This window comes from Monodelphis domestica, chromosome 1 (genome assembly GCF_027887165.1).
Source record: "Monodelphis domestica isolate mMonDom1 chromosome 1, mMonDom1.pri, whole genome shotgun sequence".
In the NCBI taxonomy this organism is placed as follows: Eukaryota; Metazoa; Chordata; class Mammalia; order Didelphimorphia; family Didelphidae; genus Monodelphis; species Monodelphis domestica.
In genome coordinates, this window is record NC_077227.1 from 202,730,213 (window position 1) to 202,756,396 (window position 26,184).

At 38.8% G+C, this 26,184-nt stretch overlaps 1 protein-coding gene across 1 annotated transcript; it reads left to right on the top strand.

The window, feature by feature from the left end:
• Positions 1–4,496: 4,496 nt before the first annotated feature.
• KNSTRN (kinetochore localized astrin (SPAG5) binding protein) lies at positions 4,497–16,840 on the top strand. The gene is made up of 9 exons (XM_007480048.3): positions 4,497–4,694; positions 4,923–5,017; positions 13,400–13,520; positions 14,249–14,293; positions 14,488–14,593; positions 14,783–14,876; positions 15,736–15,797; positions 16,127–16,201; positions 16,602–16,840. Exons 1-9 carry the CDS (start codon positions 4,636–4,638, stop codon positions 16,731–16,733), a joined length of 789 nt encoding a protein of 262 aa, XP_007480110.1. The 5' UTR covers positions 4,497–4,635; the 3' UTR covers positions 16,734–16,840.
• The last annotated feature ends 9,344 nt before the right edge of the window (positions 16,841–26,184 follow it).

Genomic DNA, 26,184 nt, shown 5'->3' on the forward strand with positions numbered 1-26,184 from the left:
CACCCTTACTTGTCCTGATTTAGTCCATTACCATTTGGGCTCATTCTATTACATTCCCTCAACCTTGAGTCTTCTATTTATATCTGCCCCTTCAAAATACCTGGGCAATGATACCATCTCCTATAATATTTTGCCATACCAGAATCAAACAACTTGACCTTTTGGGCTGCTTATGATTAGTCTTTCATTAACATTGTTTGTTTCTTGTAGATTAAGTTCTCTGCTGATTTCTGGGTTTTTCTCCAGGAATAGTTGAAATTCCTTTAGTTCATTAAATATCTATTTTTTTCCTTTTGTAATTATGCTTATCTTAGCTGGGAATGTTATTCTTGGTTTAAGCCCAGTTCTTTTGCTCTGTGAAATCCTATGTTCCAAGTCCTGTGTTCTTTTAATGTTGTGGCTACTAAGTCTTATATTATTCTGACTGTAGATCCCTAGCATTTCAATTTTTTTTTATTGTGGTTTGTAGTATTTTCTCCTTAACCTGAGGACTATGGAACTTAGCAATGATATTCCTATGCAGGACTCTTGGTCCTTTTTGAGGTGGTGATAGGTGGATTCTTTTGATTTTTATCTTACCCTCTCAATCTAGAATTTCTGGTCAGCTTTCCTTGATGATTTCTTGAAGTATGGAGTCTAAACTGTTGGGTTTTTTTATTGTAACTTCCCAGCAGAACAATTATTCTTATATCATCTCTCCTTGATCTATTTTCCAGGTCAGGTGTTTTTATAATAAGCTATTTCATATTCTCTTATATTATTTCATTCTTTTGATTTTGGTTTATTATTTCTTATTGTCTTAGGAAATCATTACCTTCTCTTTGTCTAGTTATGGTTCTTAAAACATTATTTTCTTCCAGAAGTGTCTGGATCTCTTTTCCCATTTGGGTGATCTTTCTTTCATGATTTTCTTGCATTGCTCCTATTATTTTTTCTAGTTTTTTCCTCCACTTCTCTCATTTCGTGTGAAGATAGGATTAATTCTCCCCTTGTCTATTTTTAGCTAATAAAGTCAAGAACTTAAAGTACTCCTACTTACCATTAAGTATGAGAGTTCACAAGTCACTTACTAGAGTAAACTCACACCTCCAAAGGCCACTGCTCCCCTCCCCACCCCCACCCCACACAGTGCAAACTGAAAGATGGTCATTGGTTTTTGTGAAGAAGGGGGAGTGACATGAAGTGAGGTGGGAAAAAAGAAGCACAAAAGAAGAGACCAGCATGGTCTAGCATGCATTCCTTTCCTGTTTTTCAAGATATTGGTTCTAGAGATTCCTGGCATTTGGAGTGAGTGGTTAAGATTCTTGCCATGGCTTTGGATGAGGCTGGGTTGGTGGAACTCTAGCTGAGGATTACTAGGAAATCCACATGGAGATTGGACTTGGGGAAGCCTTGCTGGGGCTGAGCTGGACATGGGAGCAGCACTTAGGGTGGTAGGCTAGATAATTCTCTACCTTCTTCTGAAAGGGTAAAATTAGGGGTTATTGACTGAAAATATTATACTAGTGGTTGCCAGGGATTAATTCAATCCCAATAAAATACCAAAGTCAGTTTGGAATTTTTTATGGTGTTTTAATTACAACAGAGGGAAGAAATTAAGGAGAGAGAGAGAGAGAGAGAGAGAGAGAGAGAGAGAGAGAGAGAGAGAGAGAGAGAGAGGGAGAGGGAGAGGGAGAGGGAGAGGGAGAGGGAGAGGGAGAGGGAGAGGGAGAGGGAGAGGGAGAGGGAGAGGGAGAGGGAGAGGGAGAGGGAGAGGGAGAGGGAGAGGGAGAGGGAGAGGGAGAGGGAGAGGGAGAGGGAGAGGGAGAGGGAGAGGGAGAGAGGAAAGAGAAATTAAACTGTTCCAGCCCTGGCTGAGCAGGGGCCTTCTCAATCTATCTTGGCTACCAGCCATGAGGCCTCCTCTGAGATGAGGGGTCTCGTAGGAGGATAGTGTTTAGGAGGTAAAGGAAAAAAGGAATCAGCCTAAACCACTCACCAAGCATGATAAGAACTTCTCCCAGTCACCTCACCAGTGTAAAATTGAGATTTGAACTCTGGACTTCAATCCCCACAAGCCCTTGCTCCACTTCCCCAAAATGCTTTGTAATCCCAAGGAATTCTGAGGTGGGCAAGATCGAGAAGGTATTTAAGTTGATTACAAAGGCTTTTGAGGGCTCTTTTGGACTGCCATTTTAGTGCAGATGTGTCTCTTCTGTGATGTGAGGTTATCTGGCCTAGGCTTCTGGCCTAGGCACGTGTTTTTTCTTATTCTGTATTTTCTTTAATCTTTAACTTTTAATAAACCTCTAAAAAATATAATACTCCTTGCAGAGAGAAACTAATTTCTACCTGCCTCAGTCTCCCCTAAATTTTAACTGTTACACCAGAAAGCAACAAACTGCCAAACCACCAAGACTCCCTGCACACTGCCACGAGCCACACAAGAGAGAACCACATCTCTGCAAGAGAGCCCGGAGAGAGGAAGTGACATGAAATATATAGACCATTCTTTACATCACTTCCTGTGTCTCACATGTACCACTGGTAGCTTAAGCTTGACTTAGGACAGCCCAGGAGGTCTGTCAGTTGTTTCTTATTCGTCACTTGCTAGCACATGTCTGTCATAGGCCATCCTCCTCAACACTTAATCCTTAAGTAGGGGTGTATACATTACTGGTTGCTAGGATGTTAAAGACTAATCAGGGTGGAGAAAATCTGAAATTCACACTTCTTACATTTTTCTACTTTCACTCTTTCCACCTCTTTGTAAATGAAGTTTCTAAAAATCTTTTTGACTTAAGTTATAATATTTTTAAATTGGCGACCACAATATTACTTTATAATTCTCATATTTAGCATAAACCCTAAATTTAAACTCTTACTCGTGTAAACAACAAAATTTTTGCACTGATCTTGTTTTTAAAAAAGTAATTTAAAAAATGCAAAAATTGGGAGACGTGGAACACCGTCTTATACTGTCAGACACAATAGATGGAGCTAAGTAGCACAGTGAATAGATCACTAGGCCTAGAATAAGGAAGACCTGGAGTAAAGAAGACTTGAGTTCAAATCAGATCTGAGATACTTAGTAGCTATTACCCTGGAGAAGTCACTTAACCTTGTTTGTCTCAGTTTCCTCATCTATAAAATAAGCTGGAGTAGGAAATGGCAAACTACTCCAGTATCTTTGCCAAGAAAAACCCCAAAAGGGGTCACAACAACAACACCCACATATATATGATATTATTTATATAGCCTATAGAAATGTGCTTGGATTTATTATTATTTAGTGAGATAACTGGTTTACATCTGGATTCTGGAATATCTTTCAATCTGACTCTCCACCTCCTTAATTTTCCACTCTTGTCCTTAATGCCAAAATTCTAAAAGGATTTGATTAATAAAAACACAAGATCACAGAATGAGAATATTGTACACAGTAATAACAATAATGTATAATGATCAGCTGTGAATGACTTAACTAACAAGGCATGGATCCAGAACTACTCCAAGGGACACATGACAAAAAAGAATATCCATCACCATAGAAGGAATAAATGGAGTCCAAATGTAGATGGAAACATATCATGTTATTTTCTCCATGAATTTTTCTCTAGCAGAAACAAAATGTATTTTATTTCTTAACATGGCAAACAGGGAAATATATATTATATGATAATATATGTCCAACCTATATCATACTACCTGCCATCAGGGAATTTTTGTACATAGCTAATGTAAGAATTTGTTTCTTTTGAATAAGCACATTTATTATAATTTATTACATATTATAACAAATCACATGTATTATATATGTTATATGTGTGTTGTATATATTCTATTGTTATAAATAAAACAAATGGAAATTTAAAAAATAAAACAATTGAAGGAAATGCTCAAGCCCAGTTAGAAGTTAATAAAAATAAAGGTGTATATTTTTCCTGTTTTAAATTCATGAGCCTCATTAAATCTATCCTTGTACCAACACACAAACACCTTTTGGGGGCCTATAGAGCTGGAGTGAAGAATTGTTGTTTGCTTGAGATCATATGCCTGAGAAATGACTAGACTTGGACATACCTAGGTAGATCTTATTCATTATTAAATAAGATACTTTATTAAACCCATTTTCATGTATCGAATGGGACACTGGACTTGGGAGTCAGGGAGCCCTGGCTACCAATCCTACCCTTCGATACTTCATAGCTGTGTGTCTCTCAAAAACACAACTAATGGCTCAATGACTCAGTTTCCTAATCTGTAAAATGAGGGACTTAGTCTTTGATGCTCCTCTCAGACCTAAATCTACAACCCCCGTAATATTGAAAATAACTTCAACTAAAAGGCTTCTGAAGGTGGCTATGCCCGCACCTCAAGGTCTCCTCCAGTTCTTAATCTCTAAATCCACAAAACTCTTATAATTCCTTCCAAAGCGAATTTCTACAGACTCATCTCCAATCTTTCCCAGACCTACTTCAGACTACGTCGAGACCACGCCTGACGTACCACATGGAGACGCCCAGCTCTTTTGTTCCGTACATATGGCTGCCGCCTATACTCAGAGCCCGCCCCCTCACTCCTTCCACCGGAAGTTTCTGTTTGAAATAGTGGAGGCACACGCGGCTGGCGGTTTTTGTAACTATTTGGGTGGTGATGGAGAGCGGGTGCAGATTAGGAGCTGGGGACCCAGCCCCTGCCATTGAGCGTCCGGGGTAAGAGTCCGGTTGAATAGAGGATGGGGCTCGGAGTCTTGGGGAGAGGGAGGAAAGGCGGCTTCAGGGAGTTGACGGGGGAGGGCGGGTCTCCTCCCGGGAGGTCCCGGGGACCAGCCCTGCGGGAGTGCCGCCCTCCGCACCCCTTCCCTCCAGCTGGCCAAGGCTCCTGGACTCGCTGCGGGCCGAAGCGCTGCGCCGCTTCCATTGAATCCTTGTTCACTGCAGGATCCAGCCTGGCCCCACTGCGAGAGTCAGCATATCCAGATCCGCGTTCACCTACTCGGCTCCATCGGCAGCGTTGGGTGGTGGTCAGGCCATGGGTGAGTGATTGGGGGAGGCAGGGGCTTGGCTTTGCAGACTAGCGTGGGATAGCAGATATGACTGCGTATGGCGTCTCCACTGGCATTCAGCCTACTATGCTATGCCCTAGGAGCTGGGAATACTAACACAATGAAGAAAATCCTTGCTCTCCGTGAGCTAACATTTAAGCATCCTGTTCTAAGTCTGGTGATAGACCACAGATAATACAAAGAAGAGAAAAAAAAGATCTGTAATGGGATGGAGGGTGAGAGGGGCAGTGGGATATAGGTAATAATAACAATAACTGGGGACAACTAACTAGTGGTTCAGTGGCTAGAGCCAGCGCCAGAGACAGAAGGTCCTGGGTTCAGACATTTCCTAGCTGTGTGACCCTGGGCAAGTCACTTAATCCCCATGACCTAGCCTTTACCGCTCTTCTGCCTTGGAACCAAACTTCTAAGATGGAAGTTAGTGATAGTGGTTTTTTTTTTCAAATAATCATAACAATAACATATAACTCTTACTATATGCCAAGTTTTTTACAATTATTTCTTCACTTGATCCTCCCAGCAACTATGTTATTATCCCATTTTACAGATGAGGAAATTGAGGCAAATGGAAGGAAATGACTTTCCTAGAAAGTGGCTAAGGTGAAATTTTTATTCATGTCTCCCTGACTCCAGAAGGACCTGCAAAATAAAGCATACTAATTAGGAAAGGGCACTTGGGCTCCTTTATTCTCCCTTTACTTTATTACAATTTCACTACAGTCTCATCTCTCAAGTATTTAGTTATTTAGTTAGATGTCTCTCAGATCTGTGTATCTAACCCTGATCTCTGCTTATCTCCAGCCTCACTTCTCCCACTTCCTGTACTAGATTCAACATGTCCAAAAATAAACTCATTATCTTTCCTCCCAAATCTTCCCAATTACTGTGGGAAGGGAGCCTCTTAGCTAAGTGTCATCCGCACTCACTCACCCCTCCCCTTCCACATGCAAACTATTGCCAAGACCAGTTGTTACTTTACCTGGCATCTCTTGCATATGTCTTCACTTCTCTGATGTTGCCACTATCCAGGTGCAGGCCCTCCTCTCCTTAGGCCTGGAGTACTACCAGAGCCTACTGGGTACTCTCTTGCCACAAATTTTCTCTAGTCCAACCTCCACTCAATTGGCAAAGTGCTCTTTCTAAACACAGATCTAATCACATCACCTGATTTGCCCAGTAAACTTCAGTGACTCCTTATCATTTCTAGGATAAAATATGAAAACATCTTTGGCATTCAGTGTTCTTTATAATGGATTCCCCCACCCTCAATTCTACTTACCCCAACCTGGACAACAAGAACAGTTTGTCCTTTTTGACTTTATACCACTAGTCCTTAGTACAGTGCTTTGCAAAGTGCCAGAAAAAGAGAAAACCGGTGTGAATTCTCTGAGAACCTTCTGACTTAGACTTTATTTTTTTTTTTAATTCTTACCTTCCATCTCAAAATCAATACTATGTATCGGTCCCATAACAGAAAAGCAATAAATAAGGCAATGTTGGTAAAGTGACTTACCTAGTGTTACACAGCTAACATGGTTAATATGGAGTTGAAATTGAAAATAAGTAAGGCATTTGAGTATAAGAAAGTATCTGACTGCCCTCAAATCCCCTGGCCAGGACTACTACCACTGAAAAAATTGGTGGTTGTGATTGAATTGATGTAAATAATCTTAGGGGAATTGTAGAGAATGGGTGGGGTATCATATAACCAAAGGCAGCAGTTGGCCTGATTTTGAAAAAAGGAGAAGTAACAAGAACCTTCAAATTACAGGCTAGAGAGCATGAAAAGGAGCGACTAGATGCTGGGAGACAAATTGGGAGTCTTTTGTTACAATGCAAGTGAAAAATGACATGAGTTTCAGTGAGAGTGGTGGTCATGTGAATAGAAAGATTCAAATCCCACCTCTGAAACCCAGACTTGTATGAACTTGATGCAAAGAAAAATGAGCAGAATCTAGAGAATAATCTATACAGTAACAGCAATTTTAGAAGAATAATTAATTTTGAAAAACTTAGCAATTCTGACAGTAACCCACCACAATTCCAAAGGACTCATCATGAAAAAGACTATCTACCTCCAGAAAGATAACTGATCAATTCAGAGTACAGAGAGATATTTTTCCTTTTTTCTTTTTTTGCTTATTTTAGAACAAGGTTAATGTGGAAATTTGTTTTGCATGACTGTGCATTTGTAATGGATTTTGTTTTTCTTGTCTTATTGGTGAGGGAGTGGGTAGAGAAGAGGTAGAGAATTTGTAACTGAAAATAAAAGAATTTTTTAAATCTCTGCTTTAAAAAATAAAATTTTAAAAAGATATATTAATAAAATCCATTTTAAAAAAGAATGAAAGAAAGTGGTTAAAATGAAATAGCAAGTTCTGAGATACTGCTATTGTGTGCTTAGTGAGTTTAAGCCTATTCTCTGCCTTCCTGTCTCCATTCCTTTTTTTCCCATCTTAGTCCTTTTGCATGTGTCAGCTATAAAGATTAAAATTTTAGGGGGGAAACTGATGGAGGTAGAAATTAGTTTCTCTCTGCAAGGAGTATTATATTTTTAGAAGTTTATTAAAGGTTAAGGATTAAAGAAAATTACAGAATAAGAAAGCACGTGTCTAGGCCCAGAGAGGCCTAGACACAACCTCACCTACATTATGAAAAGAGCCGTGTCTGCTTGCAAGCGGAAACAGGAAAAACAAAGACAAAACCCTTTCCAATCAGGTTAAATACCCCATCTCGATTGAGAATTCAGTGATATTACAAAGCATTCTGGGGAAGTGGAACAAGGACTTATGGGGATTGAAGTCTTGGATTCAAGTCTCCATTTTTACATCCCCTTTTGATCCTCTGGGAAGAAGTACTTCCCCAAAGGATCATAAAAACATAATCAATTTAAAGATTACAATAATTTAAGGATAAGAGGAAAACAACAAAACAAAGCAAAACCAATAATTGCTAGACGCATTGACAAAAAGCCAGTTAGGGGGCAGTCCCCTTTGGCATGAAAGTATACATACAAATAAATGTTCAATCAACCACACCCAAAGTTCAATTTGGATTTCTTTTTTGTGCAGCTTGTGATCTGGAGGCATCTTCATGGTGTCTTCTCCAACAGTTCAGTTTCTGGATTCGGAGAGATAGTATCTTTCTTTACCTAAAATTCTTCTAAAAGGAATTTAAACTTTGCAACTTAAAATAATGATATTTTTTACATTCCCCTGTTAAGAGGGTGATTGAAAAATACAGGATTACTTAGGGATGCGTGGCTGAGGTATAATGTATATGAATCAATTGGTAAGAGAAATTAAAAAGACATCAGAAAATCCAAATAAAAAAGAAAATACTGGATGAAAATAAAAGTCTTATGTGTAAAAATTTTAAGTAAAAGAAAAATAAATCTATAACAGGTTCTTGAATCAGGGCCCAATCAAAATGATCTAAGCAATGATACATTTACCTAGTCAGTAGCCAGGACTACAGAAAGTTACCACACTATGAAAGACAGAGTGGAAAAAAAAAAAAGGACCAGATTATAAAAGCCAAGTAGGAGCCAAGTTTGAGATACTTGGTAGAATGTGGAACAAGGAAGACCTGCCTTTAACACATGTTAAAACAGCCGCAACCTCAAACCCCAAACATGTTCAAGTCCTCTTTATCTAGGTTCAAAATTACATCAATCCCACCAGGATTGGTTGGTCTCTCTGACCTTGTGCTCAATTGGCACTATGCAGTTTAGCTTTGTGCTTCTTTGGCACTGTGCAATGGCTTTTTTGTGTATATCTTGTCCTGGAATCAGATAGAATCATTAAGCAAAGTTCTATAATTCTTTTAAATAATCAGTGGCATAATTTTTATAGTCTGTAGCTTTTTTGGCATGCTTTAGCAAATGTATTTTAAACTTATAGTACTGAAAAGTCAAAAAGTTAAAGAAAATCTTAATGCTGGTGACATGTGCTTCAAATATAAAAAAGGAGAGGGAAAAAAACTGAAAAAGTATATTGTACATGCAAGAAAAATATAATAATAAAAGTCTTTAAAAAATTCAAAAATATAGCTTATAATCATTGACACACTGTGTCAGCTAAGAAAATATAGAATACAAGGCTTTCTCACCAAAAATGAGGTCCATTTCCTCCTTATATTTGGCCATGATCCACTGTAAGTATGAGCAAATGAATTGAACAAGGTAACATTTTTCATTGTTAAAGAACAGTACAAATATGTAGTTATCAATATCCCCAAAATTCTCAATAGCCCAATTAATTGCAATAGCAAACAAACACACTATCATATTTCACATGAGTTGCTGTATGACATTTTAAAAAACCTATGAACTGATGGATATTTGTCACAATTTTTACAAACATAGCAATCTTTCAACCTTGGTGAATAAACATATTTTTAAACAAAGTAAAACTCATGTTGGCTTTAGAACATTGTCGAGAAATATCATTCTGGTGGAAGTAGTGAGCTGAAGAGTATAAATGAGAGGTGCTCCTTTTTTGGAGGCTTTTTAGGGGTACAAGTGCCCTGAGATTAACTGCCCCAATTTCCATTCACATATTTAGAAATGCAGGAAGGTTGGGGGGTTATAAAATGTATTTCACTTCAGCTACTAAAATGTGCCTTACCTCATGGTAGGGGCAGGCAAAAATGACCAGAGATTGTTAAAAAAAAATTCCAAAAATCATGTTTAAAAAACCCTTAAAATCAGTTGAGATATTTAGCACATTAAATTTTCCAAAAGTTATTATACAATTGTAACCAGTTCTGATGAAGTCTATCTACAAAGTCGAAAATAGTAAAGCTCTTTTTTCATATATGGGCTTAATTGCAATGATCTCAATATGGTTATAGGGGAAAAGCAACAGAATTTAACAGTAGTTAACCCAGTACATTACAATGATTCAGTGTAACAGAATAATATTGAATGCAGTAATATATGAATTTAAAATCACAAAGTTAAACCTTAAACAAAGCAATCAGTAAAATGCAATAGAATACAGAGATTTGTATAAACCATTGGAGTCTGAAATGCCTTAAAACTTTATAACCTCCAGTCTTTTTAAAGTTCCTTGGGTTATTATCCATTTAAATGCCTATTGTCAGAAGGCAAATTGATAAGGGGTAAGAAATGAGGTCCAAGCCATCTGCTCAGGGCCACACGGCCATGAAGTGTCTCAGGCCAGATTTCAACCAGAGACCTCCCATTTCTAGGCCTGGCTCTCAGTCCACTGAGATACCCAGCTGCCTCCCCAAAGTTAGCTAAAAGGTTGTATAGAGCTGAATAGCCTCCCTGACACGCAGGTGAAATCAATAAAAGGATCAATGCAATTAAAAGATATCCTTGTAAAATAGCCATGCTTTTAAGTTCCTGTTTTGAAAGTCTCTTCTCTCCCTTTTTCTCTCTCCCCTCCGATATCGCCCATGTGGAGGCCAATACCCCCGTTTTTTTACCAGCTAGTAGAAATGAGTCCTGAGTGATGAGCGGATCTGTTGGGCAGGCAGGTCACCAGGTGGTCGAGATCTGGGGTTAAACAGGGACCGGGTGAGCGAGAGAGAACACCGGGGTGGGCAGGGCTGGGACAGGAACATAGACAAGCAGGGCCAGGAGCCAGAGCGGGCAGCCAGGGTGGGAAAGTGAACTGCAATCTGGGTCAAACAGCAAACCAGTCTGGAGCGGATGGCTGCAGGCAGGCAGGGAGAAGTGGCCGAGCTGGGTGGGGTGAGCTATCTAATGGCTGGAATGAGCAGCAGCTTTATGAGGGTAAAAAGCCTTGGCCAGAGAAACGTGCTTTAAAAAAAATTCTAGGCAGTAGCTATGAAAAGCTGAACTAAAGTAGAGAAAAGAATCAGAAGATTGAGATATTTCATTTACCCTTTGTGGTCTCCAAACTGTAATGATTAAAATTTTAGGGGGGAACTGATAGAGGCAGAAATTAGTTTCTCTCTGCAAGGAGTATTATATTTTTAGAGGTTTATTAAAGGTTAAGGATTAAAGAAAATTACAGAATAAGAAAGCGCATGTCTATCACCTACAAGAGCCATGTCTGCTTGCAAGCAGGAACAGGAAAGACAAAGCCAAAACCCTTTCCAGTCAGGTTAAATACCCCATCTCTCAATCTGGGCCCAGGTGAGAGTTCAGTGATATTACAAAGCATTCTGGGGAAGTGGAGCAAGGACTTCTGGGAATTGAAGTCCTGGATTCAAGTCTCCATTTTTACACAGCCATTTAGTTACATTTATATCCCCTCTTTTCCAGTCTTGGAACTTCACAAATGGGCACTCATTGAACCCGTGTACTATCTTGAGTAGTATTACTTAGATGTGACCTTTTTTATCCCAAGGAGATAAAATTTAGTGATTCAAAGTTCCTCTTCCTAGAACCCTGGTGGCAAACCTATGACACAACACGCATAGCCATTTTCAATGACCTGCAGCCTCATGGGGCCGCATAAAGAGAAGTATGGGGCGGCATGCCAAGAAGGACGTTTCATCCTTGGCTCCTGCACAACCAGGCTACTGTAGTAGCCGAGGATAAAACATTTGCTGTAGTGTAGTGTAGACACTCTGTGCTAGAGGTCTGTAAGACAAAACAACAGAACTCTGGCACTGAGCATCTAGTTCTGGGACTTCCAGTTGGGCCATTAGGAGATCTTTGACCTCACTTCTGGCTGGCGGAGTAGGGAGCCGTGGAATGCCAAGGGGGACGCATCTCTGGGGACCCTGTAATTGCTGTTACCAGTTACCACATAATCGCAGCAACCATCATCCAATCTACTGTTCTGGGATGTCTTGGATTTCTAATTGACCATCATTACTGAGATAAGTGAGGGGGAGGCTGGGAGAGACAAGGGCCTATGCTATGGGTGCCGTTTATCCATCAGGAGGCTTTATGTGCCCAGGTAGGATTCACCGACTTAAACGACTTAATTTCAGTTGTTACAAAAATAGTTAACTTAATAGCTGCTCACTCCCTTCACAAGCAAGAATTTTCTGCACTTTTACTAGAGGTTGATTACACCTACAGTGGACTGCTGATGTACAGTAATATAAGATGGCTGAGCTGAGGCAAAGTTCTGGAGTGCTTTGAAGAAATTAAGGTATTTCTTGGGAAACTTTCCTCAGTTCAGTGACGATAAGTGAGTCAACACCCTGATGTTTTTTAAGAGTTCTCTGTTCATATTAATGAACTGAACTTAAAGTTACAAGGTTTTGGCAAAAAGTATTGATGTTATGTTTGGATACGTAAAAGCTTTTTAAAGTAAACTTAAAATTTTCAAGCAAGTTGTAGAAACTAAAACTTCTAAGTATGTTCCTCAAGTAACAAAGTATTTTGAGAAGACTAGTGCAGCTGTACAAAATGAAGTGGAACCCTTGCATATAAAGTAGCAGCATGCTTTAGGCTCATTACTTGACCAGTTCAGTGATAGATTTAATCAATTTGGAAGCCTAGAACAGACCAGGAAAATAATTAAGTATCCTGATGTAGTAGTCTACAGTAGTTTGGAATTAAGTGGTTTCCAATGGATGCAAATTGATGATTTGGAGATGCCACTTCCAGAATTTCAAGACAGTATCTTGGCTCGGGTGTTTGTCCACTTGAGGTCAAAGCTTGAGAATCTGGAAAGGTGCTGCTTGGAGAATCAAGAGGAGTGCCACTACAAACAGGAAATTTGGAGTGCCTAGAACTGATTACTAGACTCTTAGCACCCTGAAAAATATAGCAGTGGCTTTATTCACAATTTTTCCCTCTACATACTTTTGAGGGACCTTATTCTCAGCATTAATCAAAACCAACAAAAGAAACAGATTGACAGATGAAGTTAGTAGTGCTTGCTTGGGCTTGAAGTATACAAAATACCAACCTTCAATTGAAGATTTAGCCAATGAAATTCAGCAACCAAAAAGTCACTAATAGGCAGGTTAGTTAAAGAATTTCCCCTCCCCCTCACTTATCTTACCTCACAGCACCCCACACAAGTTTAATATCAAGACCAACAAAAGAAACCAATTGACAGATGAACAAAGAAGTCACTAAGCAAGCAGGTAAGTTAAATAATTAGTTTTTGGTTTATTAAATACAGTTATATATTATAATTATGCATTTTTGTCATTTAAAATATAAATATCGTGAAATTATGGTTTTTTTCTCAAAGTGACACACCACCTGAGTTATGCTCATTTTTTTTGACGAATTTTGATACACCACACTCCAAAGGTTTCCAATCACTGTCATAGAACAAGGTTGACTAGAATAGAATGTTGCAGTGGATTAAAATACTGACCATGATGATTTGAGTTAGAATTGGGTCAGTTGATCAGGTTTTCACCCTCTTTAATTGTCCTCCACAGAAACACAATCTCGGACTGCTTTTAAGAGTCAGATACCCCAGAGGTCCAAAGAGATGGAACTCCACAAGGCTCTCAACTCAACAGACCCAGAGAATGAATTGAATAAAACCACCAGGCAGAGGTCAGAACATAGAAATAGACCAATTGCATTCAAATGGATAATTTTGTTAGAAATTATTCAAATGATCCAAACTTGAAAGGGGGAGGGGGGAGCTAATAGCATAAAAAATGAATTATTGTACCCTGTTGTTGAACTGTCAGTTCTTACACAATCCCCCAACTCCCTTTTTTGGACTATCCTAGAAAAACGAAATTTAAAAAATATAACAGAAGATGTTTTAAAGCCTTCCTTTCCTATTTCATCACAGCCTTTTATATGCCCTTACCAAAAAGTCTTTGTAGGTAGTGTAGTATAAGTAGTACTGGAAACAAATCATTTAGTAAGCCTTGTTTGTTTGAATGGAATCATAATTTCAAATTTAAACTCATCTTTTTGTAGTGGGATTTTAGCCTATTTCTTTTACAGTAGAAAATGGAGAGTTCCTACCAAAAAAGGCCTTCCAACAGTTTGAACTGAAATAAATGACTCTTCAGCCCTGAGATTTGGAACTGGTTAGAAATAAATTTGAGGGATATCAGAGAAAATCCCTTTAATGACTGGTGTGGCTTGACGTCCCCAGTCTTTCCTACTGACTTGTGAGGGTCCCCATGTTTTGTTTCCATGATGTTCATAGTAAGGAAGAGTTAAATGACTGCTAAGGGCCCTTCCAGCTTTAACAGTCAGTGATTCTCAGTTCAAATGACACTCAAGTTGTTCACTGGTTTATTTCTGTATTGTTGACTCCCTAGGCAGATGAAGACTATGGATCCTGCTAAGAAGAACATTAGAAAGAGGTGAATCTTGGAACAAATGAAACTCTTTTTCTTTTCTAATTTAGTGTCCTTTTATTCTGGTCCTATTTATTATTAAGTAGTGCTATCATCTGTAACACCTGAAAAGTGGTTTTATTTTTTTATTCCTTTTTGGCGGGGGAAGGGGTTACTTTATTAAAAAGAAAATGCAATCTAGATTCAAATTATCATTGTAGCTACAGACCATTAAGTCGACAGAAAGCTGAGGAAGAGCTCAAAGAGAAGAACCAGCTGTTAGAAGCAGTTAACAAGCAGTTGTACCTGAAGCTGACTGAAAGCCAGGTAAGAAGCCAGTCACATGCAACAGAAATTATCTGGAATTCTAAGGGATGGCCCTCCGAGTGGCCTGCAGACAGGGTCACCCGGAGCAGAGATGGAGGAAATCAGACTTGTGCCCCAGCTACCCAGAAAGGAGAGATCATAGAGGCCAAGTCGGATAGGCAGGACTGATTTGAAATTATGATCTCACAGGAAGAGCTGAAGGTGCTGACTCAAAAGGTGGAATTGCTGGAGGAATCTCAGGATAGCTACTTGGCAATTTTGGAGAGTGGCAATATTGACCCAGGTGAGAGGCCTAGACCCAAACCTTTCCACGAAAGGTTTCAGGGGTGTTGTCTATAGCTCTAACCACGAAACGGTTGGGCTCCACATTGTTAATTCTTATCATTAGCTAGTTGTCAAAGTTCCAACACAGTCAAAAGATTCAGAGAGAAAGAGAAGGCTAATGGGGTTTTAGCCTTGCTCAACTGCTTCCATTTTTCTTCTAAAACCTCAACTGAATTTGGTTCCAAGGCAGAAGAATAGTAAGAGCGAGGTATTTGGGGCTAAGTAACTTGTCTGAGACTATTCAATATTGAGTTCACAGACATAAGTACTAATAGCTATCATTTATATAGTGCTTTAAGGTTTGCAAATTTTTATCATCATAATGACCCTGGGAGCTATTATCTCCATTTTGCAGATGAATTTGAGTCAGACAGATTAAATGACTTGCCCAGGGTCACATCTGTCAGTATCTGAGACAAGATTTGAACTCAAGTCTTTCTAACTCCAGGTCTAACACTCTATCCACCACACTGCCTAGTTGCTTAGATAGCAAATACCTGTTAGTTTTGGTAATAAGGATATTTTTATTTTCCTGTAAATTCTTAGTAAGATTCATTGCCTATACTACTCACTTGGTACCTTGCATATACCATATATTTTTTGTATACCATGTAAATAGTAGGTATTCAAAAGATGTTTATTGCCTTCCTATGTTTTGTCTTCTCAATTGGAAAATATGTTTTGCTTTTTATCTCCCAAAGTATTTAACATAGTTTGTTGTACGTAATAAATACTCCAATGTATTGGAGGTGGGTTGAGATGAAGGGGAAGATGGAGAACTTCAGTATCAATCAGTTCACTGGAAACATGTTTATCAGTTACAGGCAAACAGATCCTGGAAAACCATCAAGAAACAATGAAATGTCAAAAGGACTCTGTGGTGAGGAACAAGGTTTAGATGGGAGGGAAGCAAATAGAACATTTTCATATATGTGTATGTATATCACATGAAAAGAGGGCTTTGGGGGGAAAACACACACACACACAGTCAAAATAGTTCAATTGATCAGGCTTGCATCTTATTATTCATGTTAACGGAAGGGAACGTTAGTGTCTAGTCCTAAATAATTTCTCTTTAAAATCAGAAAGTGATTATTTATTGATTTCTTATCAGTGAGTAAATCTGAATCCCATGATCTAGTTTCCTCATTCAGATTCCTTAATCAAATCTCTGACACAAGGATTGGCCTTTGTTTTATTTTATTTTAGTTGCTCTTGGAAAGTCTGAAAGATGAACTGAAACTTTTTAACCAGACAGCTACAAAGCAAATGGAGGAGTTACAGGTAAGAGAGTTGTCTTCCCTATCTTCTCTTCCTCTTATCCCAATGCCATGATTTGTCAAGAGCTCTATCCCAACAATTGGGATGAGAGATTATATGCAGCTCACTGGATTGACAAAAGATGATCTTTTAGCAACACATTTGAACCCTCTGCTTTGAAGCTTGAATATGCATTTAAATTTTTCAAGGAAATGGTCTTACAGGGAGAAACCTAGAATTCTGGATTATCCATGGTATTCCTTCTGGTATTATAGCAAAACTACATTGAGTTTACAGTGTTTTATGTTCTATGTCGTTTGGTTTTAAGAATTTAGCCATCTAGGTTACTGCCATTCCGACTTTGTAGAACCCAGATGGTCAATCACAAAAGCAAAAAATTTTCTAATGACTCCTTTTTTTGTAGGCATTGAAAGTGAAGTTGAAGGTGGAAGAAGAGAAGAGATCTCATTTCCTAGAAAAGCAGGCAGCATTTAACAACAAAAAAGATGATCTCACAGCTACCCTTAAGCAAATGGAACAATTACTAGCACTTTGAGCAGAAAGAGGGTTCGTTCCTTCAGCTAAGGCTGAACTGTAAGAACATTCATTTCCTAGGACAGGACTTCTCTTTAGTCTCCCAACTAAAATATCTTCAGAAACAAAGTTGGGGTCATCCAAATTTGTACTGAGTGGCATTCCTGCCTTATAATTCCTGTGTTGCCAGATGTTTGAATTTTGCATAAGTGGACAACCTTAAGATTCAACAAGGAAAGCTAGAACTTGAGCTGCCTTGCCATAGTTATTAAGTAGCTCAGGGACAAAATCAGAAAGTTAAATGTTGGAATGCCAGAAAAATCAAGAAGGATCATTCTCAGATTGAGAGTTGGAAATCTAAAATGTTAAAAATTAGTCAAACAAAAGAGGCCTGAGTCCCATATTGTCATATTCTAATTCAAGCTATATTTTGTTGGTTAGACCTACCTAGGTGGGATTTAAGTATACCTTCTGATATAAACTGACCTTAATGTTCTTTCCTTTCTGATCCCCAGCCAAACTTCTGGTCTTGAAATGCGTTAGTATAGATTTCCCTAAACAAAGAGGGTAGATATATGGGTAGATGATTAACATCTTCCTGAAATAATTTAATAGAATAGTGGGCTTGGAATGAAGTCATTACTAGGATCCTCTTGGTCCAAATTGCCTGCTGTTGGTTCTTTTTTATTTTTTTTAAACTAAGATACTTCTACAAATAAATATTATTGGACTGGAATAGAATGTAAAAGGATTATTTATTGAAACACTTAATGTGTGCCACTCTGTACTACACTGGGTATATAATTAGAAAACTGCTTTCAAAGAGCTTCCATTCTGCTTGAGAGAAACATTAGATATTAGAGGGTTCGGTTTCAGGGCTGATGGAAAGGTCCTTAGGACTCAGTGGCAGGCCAGATGATAAGACTTAATGGGCTTCCACCTTGCCAGAAGGATTGTATTTGGTAACTACATGCTTGTGAAAGTAATGTGATCTGAAGAAGTGAAGAGACTATGCTCAGACCCTTGGAAAAGGGATAACCTTGCAGTATCCAAGCAGGAGACAGAATAGATTAAGTATCCCTCCAGGTTGGTACACTCAAGAGAGGACTTGGGATTGGGTTGTGTAGCGATAATTGTGATGTAGGTGTAATTAGCTTAATTAGAAATGTAGTGTGTAGTAAGAGAGAGTTTAAAGAAGATTTGAGGTACTAGGATGCTTTAAGAGATTTCTTTGGAACCCTGATGAGGTCAGAGATAGAGAATTTTGGAGGGTGCCTTGAGGAAATCAGTTGAGTAACAGCAGCTCTACTTCTGGGAGAGAGACTGAGAGGGTGGCTGGCCGTTCCTGACTTTCCTCTTAAATCAGGTTTGGAGAGTTTGTGGAAGACTTATAACATCTAAATCTGATCTAAAATTGAATGGCTGTTTGGATCAGAAAGGAGAGCTTACTGAACTCCTACTCAGAGTTCCTCTGGGTCCACTAGAGAACAGCTGCTTGGTGAAACAACTTCCAATTCAGATTATCAGAGCAGATCTTTCGCCAAAGGGAAAGGAGGATCTCTATAGCATTAATATTTTGCTTTTGGAAATAGGTTTAGTAAGATAGAATTGTCATTTAGCTAGTGTAGATATAGGAAGGATTACCATTTAGTAATCATTGAAGAATTCCTATAAGGGAAAGATTTGGTGGGGAACTTATATAGAATTATTAGTTAATAGGGAATCTTTTATAAATAAATACTTTCCTTTACTCCCTTTTACTTTCCCTTTATATAATTAATAGTTACAATAAATAAGTTTTTTTGATAACTGGCCTGAAGAAGATTTTTCTTTCTTTTTTTTTTTAATATATTTTATTTGATCATTTCCATGAAGAAGATTTTTCTACACATGCCTAGCAGCCATATTTTTTCAATGGTCAAGCCTGGCGAGATAGTAACATCCATTCATAAAGGAATGATGACAATCTTTTAAAAACCTAACTTGTCCCTCTCCACAAAGTTGACCTTAATAGACTAGCTATTTTTCTTTTTTCTATTCTTCTTAAACCCTTAGCCTCTGCCTTAGAATGGAAGAAAGAAGAATGGTATGGGCTAGGTGGTTGGGGTTAAGTGACTTGCCCAGGGTCACACAGATAAAACATATATGAGGCCTGATTGGAACCCAGGACCTCCTATCTCTAGGCTTGACTGTCTATCCTTTGAGCCACTTAGCTGCCCTATCTGGCTATTTTTCCCTGAGCCATAAATAGTCTATTAATCTAACTGAGAAGTGTTGTTTGGTCTTAAGTCTCTGTGACCAGTTCAGTAGCAGCTGGTGTTTCCCTCTATTCTCCAGAGCTATTGTCACTTACTGCCAACATTCTGCTTAAACTCTGTGCAAACCTTGCTGTCCCTATCAAAAACACCCTCTGCCCCCTGATGGCAGCAGCACATCACAGGGCCCTTGAGAGGCCAAAGGGCCATGCACCTACACTAAAGTCAGTTCAGGTTTTCTATAGCATCCCCAGTTGTCCAGGCCAGTACTCGGGGCAACTGAGACTCTTTTTTCAAAGGAAAGCTTTTTCCATCTGATAACAGGTGTGAGAGAAAAATCCCCTCCCCCCTTATAGGAGGATTAGATTTTAATGTTGAGATCATCATAACTATAATTCTAAGATAGTTAAATAATGTTAGGGTAAGTGAGGCCAATTGTGATCATGTTAGTATAACCATTAAGGGTTTGAATTAATTAAATAACTGCTTTAACATAGGCCTTAACCTTCAGGTTTGCTCTATCCTGCACCCTGGGCAATCATGGCCTTCAGGTTCTCCACTCTTCCCACTTCTATCATGTGACCCCTTAGTCATTGTCAAATGACTTCTATCAATGAGAAGTATTTCCTGCTTACTTCAACCAGTCCATATCACTTTGTTTTTATCACTGGCCTGAATTCTTTTTGTACTGGTATATAAGTTGTGATATTCTTTGGGTCATATAGGAAGATTTCTCACAGTGCTTTTGAGGTCTTTTGGTCATGACCAGAAGTCCAGCTTTATTGTTAGACTGGCCCTCTTACAATAAACCTGATTTCTTTATGGCTTGGAGACTCAGCTTCTCTTAATTACATTCCTGTAGTTAGAAATTACACAACAGGGCTAGGACTTCCAGGTAATCATGGCTGCAATCTAGACGCCACATGCTTCCTCTCCCCGGCACCGAACGAAATAGACTACATCAAAGGAGCATAAAAATCACCTTTGGAGGAACAGAAGGACACCCCAGTACTCCCAGTACTCCACTGAGGTGAAGGTATGAGGGGCTTGAACATTTCCACACTATAATAAGGAGGAAAAGCTTGCACAGAAAAGTGAACTGAGCCGCCCTTCCCCCACCCCACCTCCCCCACTAAACCAGCGTGAGCTACCTGAGCACTCACCGGGACAGCGAGTGAGTGGGGAACATCTCTGTTGGGGGGGGGGGGCGCACTCCAGGGTCCTTGGGATCTGGGGACTGCCAGGAAAAAACGTCTCAGGGCGGTTTCACTGGAGAATCCAGCGCTTCAGCGGAGCTGTACTTGGGGCGGCTTTGCTGAACATCTCCGCGGAGCTAAACACCAGGGGCGGACCACACGTTGATTATCTGGGCGGAGCTGAATACCTGGGCAGTGTGGCTGTGATCAGGGACCCAGCGCTCTAAGAAACCTCGGAGGCTGGGAAGAACTAGTCTGAAGCAACCTAAATTCACAGAAAAACCGCCCATATAACCCAGATCCCAGACCAAAAAGGAAAGGGAAATAAAACCACCAAAGGGATGGCTCACATGGCCCAAAATCAAGCCTCCAGGAAGAAAGGGAAAAAAGTGACTATTGAAAACTTTTATGGTGGAAGTACCCAAAGAAACGAGGAGAATGAGGAGGAAATCCAAAAAAATTCAGAACACGCCTCCCAAAATGGAAACTATCAACAAGCTCTGGAAGATCTCAAACTGGAACTTATCCAAAAGATGGAAACCTGGAAAGAAAAACGGGAGAAAGAGATCAGCTGTCTGACAGATAAGAATGCTCAATTGGAAAAAGAACTCGAAGCATCCAATAGAAGGGCAGACAAGGCTGAAAAGCAAAACCAGTCCCTAACGACCAGAATTAAGCACCTCGAAGAAAGTGAGATGATAAAACAGCAAGAATCAATAAAGCAAACCCAAAAAATTAATGAATTAGAAGAAAACATAAAATATCTCACTGAGAAGGTCACAGATCTGGAAAACAGAGGGAGAAGAGAAAATCTCCGAATTATCGGTCTCCCAGAAAAACCAGAGATAAACAATAAACTCGATATTATTCTACAGGAGATTATAAAAGAAAATTGCCCTCACGTTCTGGAGCAAGGGGGCAAAATAGAAATAGAAAGGATTCATAGAACACCTTCTATACTAAATCCCCAAAAGACAACCCCTAGGAATGTAATTGCCAAAATCAAGAGCTTCCAAGTAAAGGAGAAAATCCTACAAGAAGCCAAGAAGAAGAGCTTCAGATATAAGGGGGCTCCCATAAGGATCACACACGACTTAGCAGCTAACACACTAAGAGACCGCAAAGCATGGAACACGAGATTTAGAAAGGCAAGAGAGCTGGGTCTCCAACCAAGAATCAACTACCCAGCAAAACTGACTATATACTTCCAGGGGAAAATATGGGCATTCAACAAAATAGAAGATTTCCAAGCATTTGCTAAGAAAAGACCAGAGCTCTGTGGAAAGTTCGATATCCAAGCACAGAAAGCAAGAGAAACATGAAAAGGTAAATATGAAAGAAAGGGAAAAGGAGATAAATCTTATCTTTTTCTTTAAGTCAAACTCTCTTCTATAAGGACTACATTTACATCAAATTATATATATTAATATGTGGGGAAAATGTTTTGTGTAACTCTCATAAATTGTATCATCATAAGAGTAGTTAGAAGAAACATGCATAGGGAAAGATTGGGGCATTAAGAAGATTTGGGGAAAGTGGGGGCAAAAAAAGGAAAAGGATGGGGGGGAACCATCGATAATACTAAGAATAACTTCAAGAAATAGGGGGGGAATCAATAGAATAATCTTTCCCATATAAAGATACACATGGGAAGGGGAAGGGAAGAACTCTCATATGAGAAGGAGAGGAAGAGAGCGTGAAGTGGAATTACTTAAACCTTACTCTCGGTGAAATCAAATCTGAGAGAGAAGAATATCTAGATCCAGTGGGATCCTGAATTCTATATTATCCATTAGGGCAAGAAAGAAAGGAAAATTAAGGAGGGGGTGGGGGGAGGGAGTACAAAAAGGGAGGGAAGGAGAGGAGGGAGGGGAAGGGAGCATAAAAAGGGAGGGGCTAGAAAGGGAAGCATCTCAAGGGAGGGGACTAGGGGGACTGACCTAAAGTAAATCACTGGTTCAAAAGGAGAAAGCTAAAGAAGAAAGGTCAGAACTAGGGGAAGATATCAAAATGCCAGCGAATCCACAAATGACAATCATAACTTTGAACGTGAATGGGATGAACTCACCCATAAAACGTAGACAAATAGATTAGATTAGAACCCAAAACCCTACCATATGTTGTCTTCAAGAAACACATATGAGACGGGTTGACACTCACAAGGTTAGAATTAAAGGTTGGAGTAAGACCTTTTGGGCCTCAACTGATAGAAAGAAGGCAGGAGTTGCAATCATGATATCTGACAAAGCCAAAGCACAAATAGACCTGATCAAAAGGGATAGGGAAGGTAAATATATTCTGCTAAAAGGGAGTATAGACAATGAGGAAATATCACTAATCAACATGATTGCACCAAATGGTATAGCATCCAAATTTTTAATAAAGAAACTAGGAGAATTGAAGGAGGAAATAGACAGTAAAACCATATTAGTGGGAGACTTGAACCAACCACTATCAAATTTAGATAAATCAAACCAAAAAATAAACAAGAAAGAGGTAAAAAAGGTGAATGAAATCTTAGAAAAATTAGAGTTAATAGACATATGGAGAAAAATAGGGACAAAAAAGAATACACCTTCTTTTCAGCACCACATGGCACATTCACAAAAATAGATCATACACTAGGTCATAGAAACATGGCACTCAAATGCAGAAAAGCAGAAATAATAACTGCAGCCTTTTCAGATCACAAGGCAATTAAAATATTGATCGGCAAGGGTACATGGAGACCCAAATCAAAAATTAATTGGAAATTAAATAACATGATACTCCAAAATCGGATAGTTAGAGAAGAAATCATAGAAACAATTAACAATTTCGTTGAAGAAAATGACAACGGCAAAACATCCTTTCAAACCTTATGGGATGCAGCCAAGGCAGTACTTAGAGGAAATTCATATCCCTGAGTGCATATATTAACAAATTAGGGAGGACAGAGACCAAGGAATTGGAAATGCAAATCAAAAAACTTGAGAATGAACAAATTAAAAACCCCCAGAAGAAAACCATACTAGAGATCCTAAAAATTAAGGGAGAAATTAATAAAATAGAAAGTGACAGAACTATTAAGCTAATAAACAAGACTACAAGCTGGTACTTTGAAAAAACAGACAAAATAGACAAAGTACTGGTTAATCTAATTTAAAAAAGGAAAGAAGAAAGGCAAATTAACAGCATCAAGGATGAAAAGGGGGATCTCACCTCCAATGAAGAGGAAATTAAGGCAATCATTAAAAACTACTTTACCCAACTATATGGCAATAAATATACCAACCTAGGTGATATGGATGAATATTTACAAAAATATAAATTGCCTAGACCAACAGAAGAAGAAATTGTTTTCTTAAATAATCCCATATCAGAAAAAGAAATCCAACAGGCCATCAAAGAACTTCCTAAGAAAAAATCCCCAGGGCCTGATGGATTCACCTGTGAATTCTATCAAACATTCAGAGAACAGTTAATCCCAATACTATACAAACTATTTGACATAATAAGCAAAGAGGGAGTTCTACCAAACTCCTTTTATGTCACAAGCATGGTACTGATTCCAAAACCAGGCAGGCCAAAAACAGAGAAAGAAAATTATAGACCAATCTCCCTAATGAATATAGATGCAAAAATCTTAAATAGGATACTAGCAAAAAGACTCCAGCAAGTGATTAGAAGGGTCATCCACCATGATCAAGTAGGATTTATACCAGGGATGCAGGGCTGGTTCAACATTAGGAAAACTATCCACATAATTGACCACATCAACAAGCAAACCAACAAGAACCACATGATTATCTCAATAGATGCAGAAAAAGCCTTTGATGAAATACAACACCCATTCCTACTAAAAACACTAGAAAGCATAGGAATAGAAGGGTCATTCCTAAAAATAATAAACAGTATATATCTAAAACCATCAGCTAATATCATCTGCAATGGGGATAAACTAAATCCATTCCCATTAAGATCAGGAGTGAAACAAGGATGCCCATTATCGCCTCTATTATTTGACATTGTATTAGAAACACTAGCAGTAGCAATTAGAGAAGAAAAAGAAATTGAAGGCATTAAAATAGGCAAGGAGGAGACCAAATTATTGCTCTTTGCAGATGACATAATGGTCTACTTAAAGAATCCTAGAGATTCAACCAAAAAGCTAATCGAAATAATCAACAACTTTAGCAAAGTTGCAGGATACAAAATAAACCCACATAAGTCATCAGCATTTCTATATAATTCCAACACAGCTCAGCAGCAAGAACTAGAAAGAGAAATCCCATTCAAAATTACCCTAGACAAAATAAAATACTTAGGAATCTATCTCCCGAGACAAACACAGGATCTATATGAACACAACTACAAAACAATTTCCACACAACTAAAACTAGACTTGAACAATTGGAAGAACATTAACTGCTCATGGGTAGGACGAGCCAATATAATAAAAATGACCATCCTACCGAAACTCATCTATTTAGTGCCATACCCATGGAACTTCCAAAAAAACTTTTTACTGATTTAGAAAAAAACCATAACAAAGTTCATTTGGAAGAACAAAAGATCAAGGATATCCAGGGAAATAATGAAAAAAAATACAAAGGAAGGGGGTCTTGCAGTCCCAGATCTCAGACTATATTACAAAGCAGCGGTCATCAAAACAATTTGGTACTGGCTAAGAGACAGGATGATCAGTGGAATAGTCGGGGCAAGCAACCTCAGCAAGACAGTATATGACAAACCCAAAGATCCCAGCTTTTGGGACAAAAATCCACTATTTCATAAAAACTGCTGGGAAAATTGGAGGACAGTGTGGGAAAGATTAGGCTTAGATCAACACCTCACACCCTACACCAAGATAAATTCAAAATGGGTGAATGACTTGAACATAAAGAAGGAAACTATAAGAAAATTAGGCGAACACAGAATAGCATACATGTCAGACCTTTGGGAAGGGAAATACTTCAAAACCAAGCAAGAATTAGAGTTACAAAATGCAAAATAAATAATCTGGATTACATCAAATTAAAAAGTTTTTGTACAAACAAAACCAATGTAACCAAAATCAGAAGGGAAACAACAAATTGGGAAACAATCTTCATAAAAACCTCTGACAAAGGTTTAATTACTCAAATTTATAAAGAACTAAATCAATTGTACAAAAAATCAAGCCATTCTCCAATTGACAAATGGGCAAGGGACATGAACAGGCAGTTCTCAGCCAAAGAAATCAAAACTATTAATAAGCACATGAAAAAGTGCTCTACATCTCTTATAATCAGAGATGCAAATCAAAACAACTCTGAGTTATCACCTCACACCTAGCAGATTGGCTAACATGACAGCTATGGAAAGTAATGAATGCTGGAGGGGATATGGCAAAGTAGGGACATTAATTCATTGCTGGTGGAGTTGTGAATTGATCCAACCATTCTGGAGGGCAATTTGGAACTATGCCCAAAGGGTGATAAAAGACTGTCTACCCATTGATCCAGCCATAGCACTGCTGGGCTTGTACCCCAAAGAGATAATAAGGAAAAAGACTTGTACAAGAATATTCATAGCTGTGCTCTTTGTGGTGGCCAAAAATTGGAAAACGAGGGGATGCCCTTCAATTGGGGAATGGCTGAACAAATTGTGGTATATGTTGGTGATGGAATACTATTGTGCTAAAAGGAATACTAAAGTGGAGGAATTCCATGGAGACTGGAACAACCTCCAGGAAGTGATGCAGAGCGAAAGGAGCAGAACCAGGAGAACATTGTACACAGAGACTGATACACTGTGGTACAACTGAAGGTGATGGACTTCTCCATTAGTGTCAATGCAATTTCCCTGAACAATCTGCAGGGATCTAAAAAAAAATACTACCCACAAGCAGAGGATAAACTGTGGGAGTAAAAACACCAATGAAAAGCAACTGCTTGACTACAGGGTTGGGTTAGAGGAGATAAGACTGAGGAGAGACTCTAAATGAACACTATAATGCAAATTCCAACAACAGGGAAATGGGTTCGAGTCAAGAACACAT

What these genes read in the sequence shown, in the direction of transcription:
- KNSTRN (XM_007480048.3), top strand. Translation starts at nt 4,636, where the DNA reads ATGGAGAGCGGGTGCAGATTAGGAGCTGGGGACCCAGCCCCTGCCATT. An exon ending in AATAAAACCACCAGGCAGAG is followed by an intron (nt 13,521 to 14,248) that starts GTCAGAACATAG and finishes TTGACTCCCTAG; the next exon opens with GCAGATGAAGACTATGGATC. An exon ending in AATGTCAAAAGGACTCTGTG is followed by an intron (nt 15,798 to 16,126) that starts GTGAGGAACAAG and finishes ATTTTATTTTAG; the next exon opens with TTGCTCTTGGAAAGTCTGAA.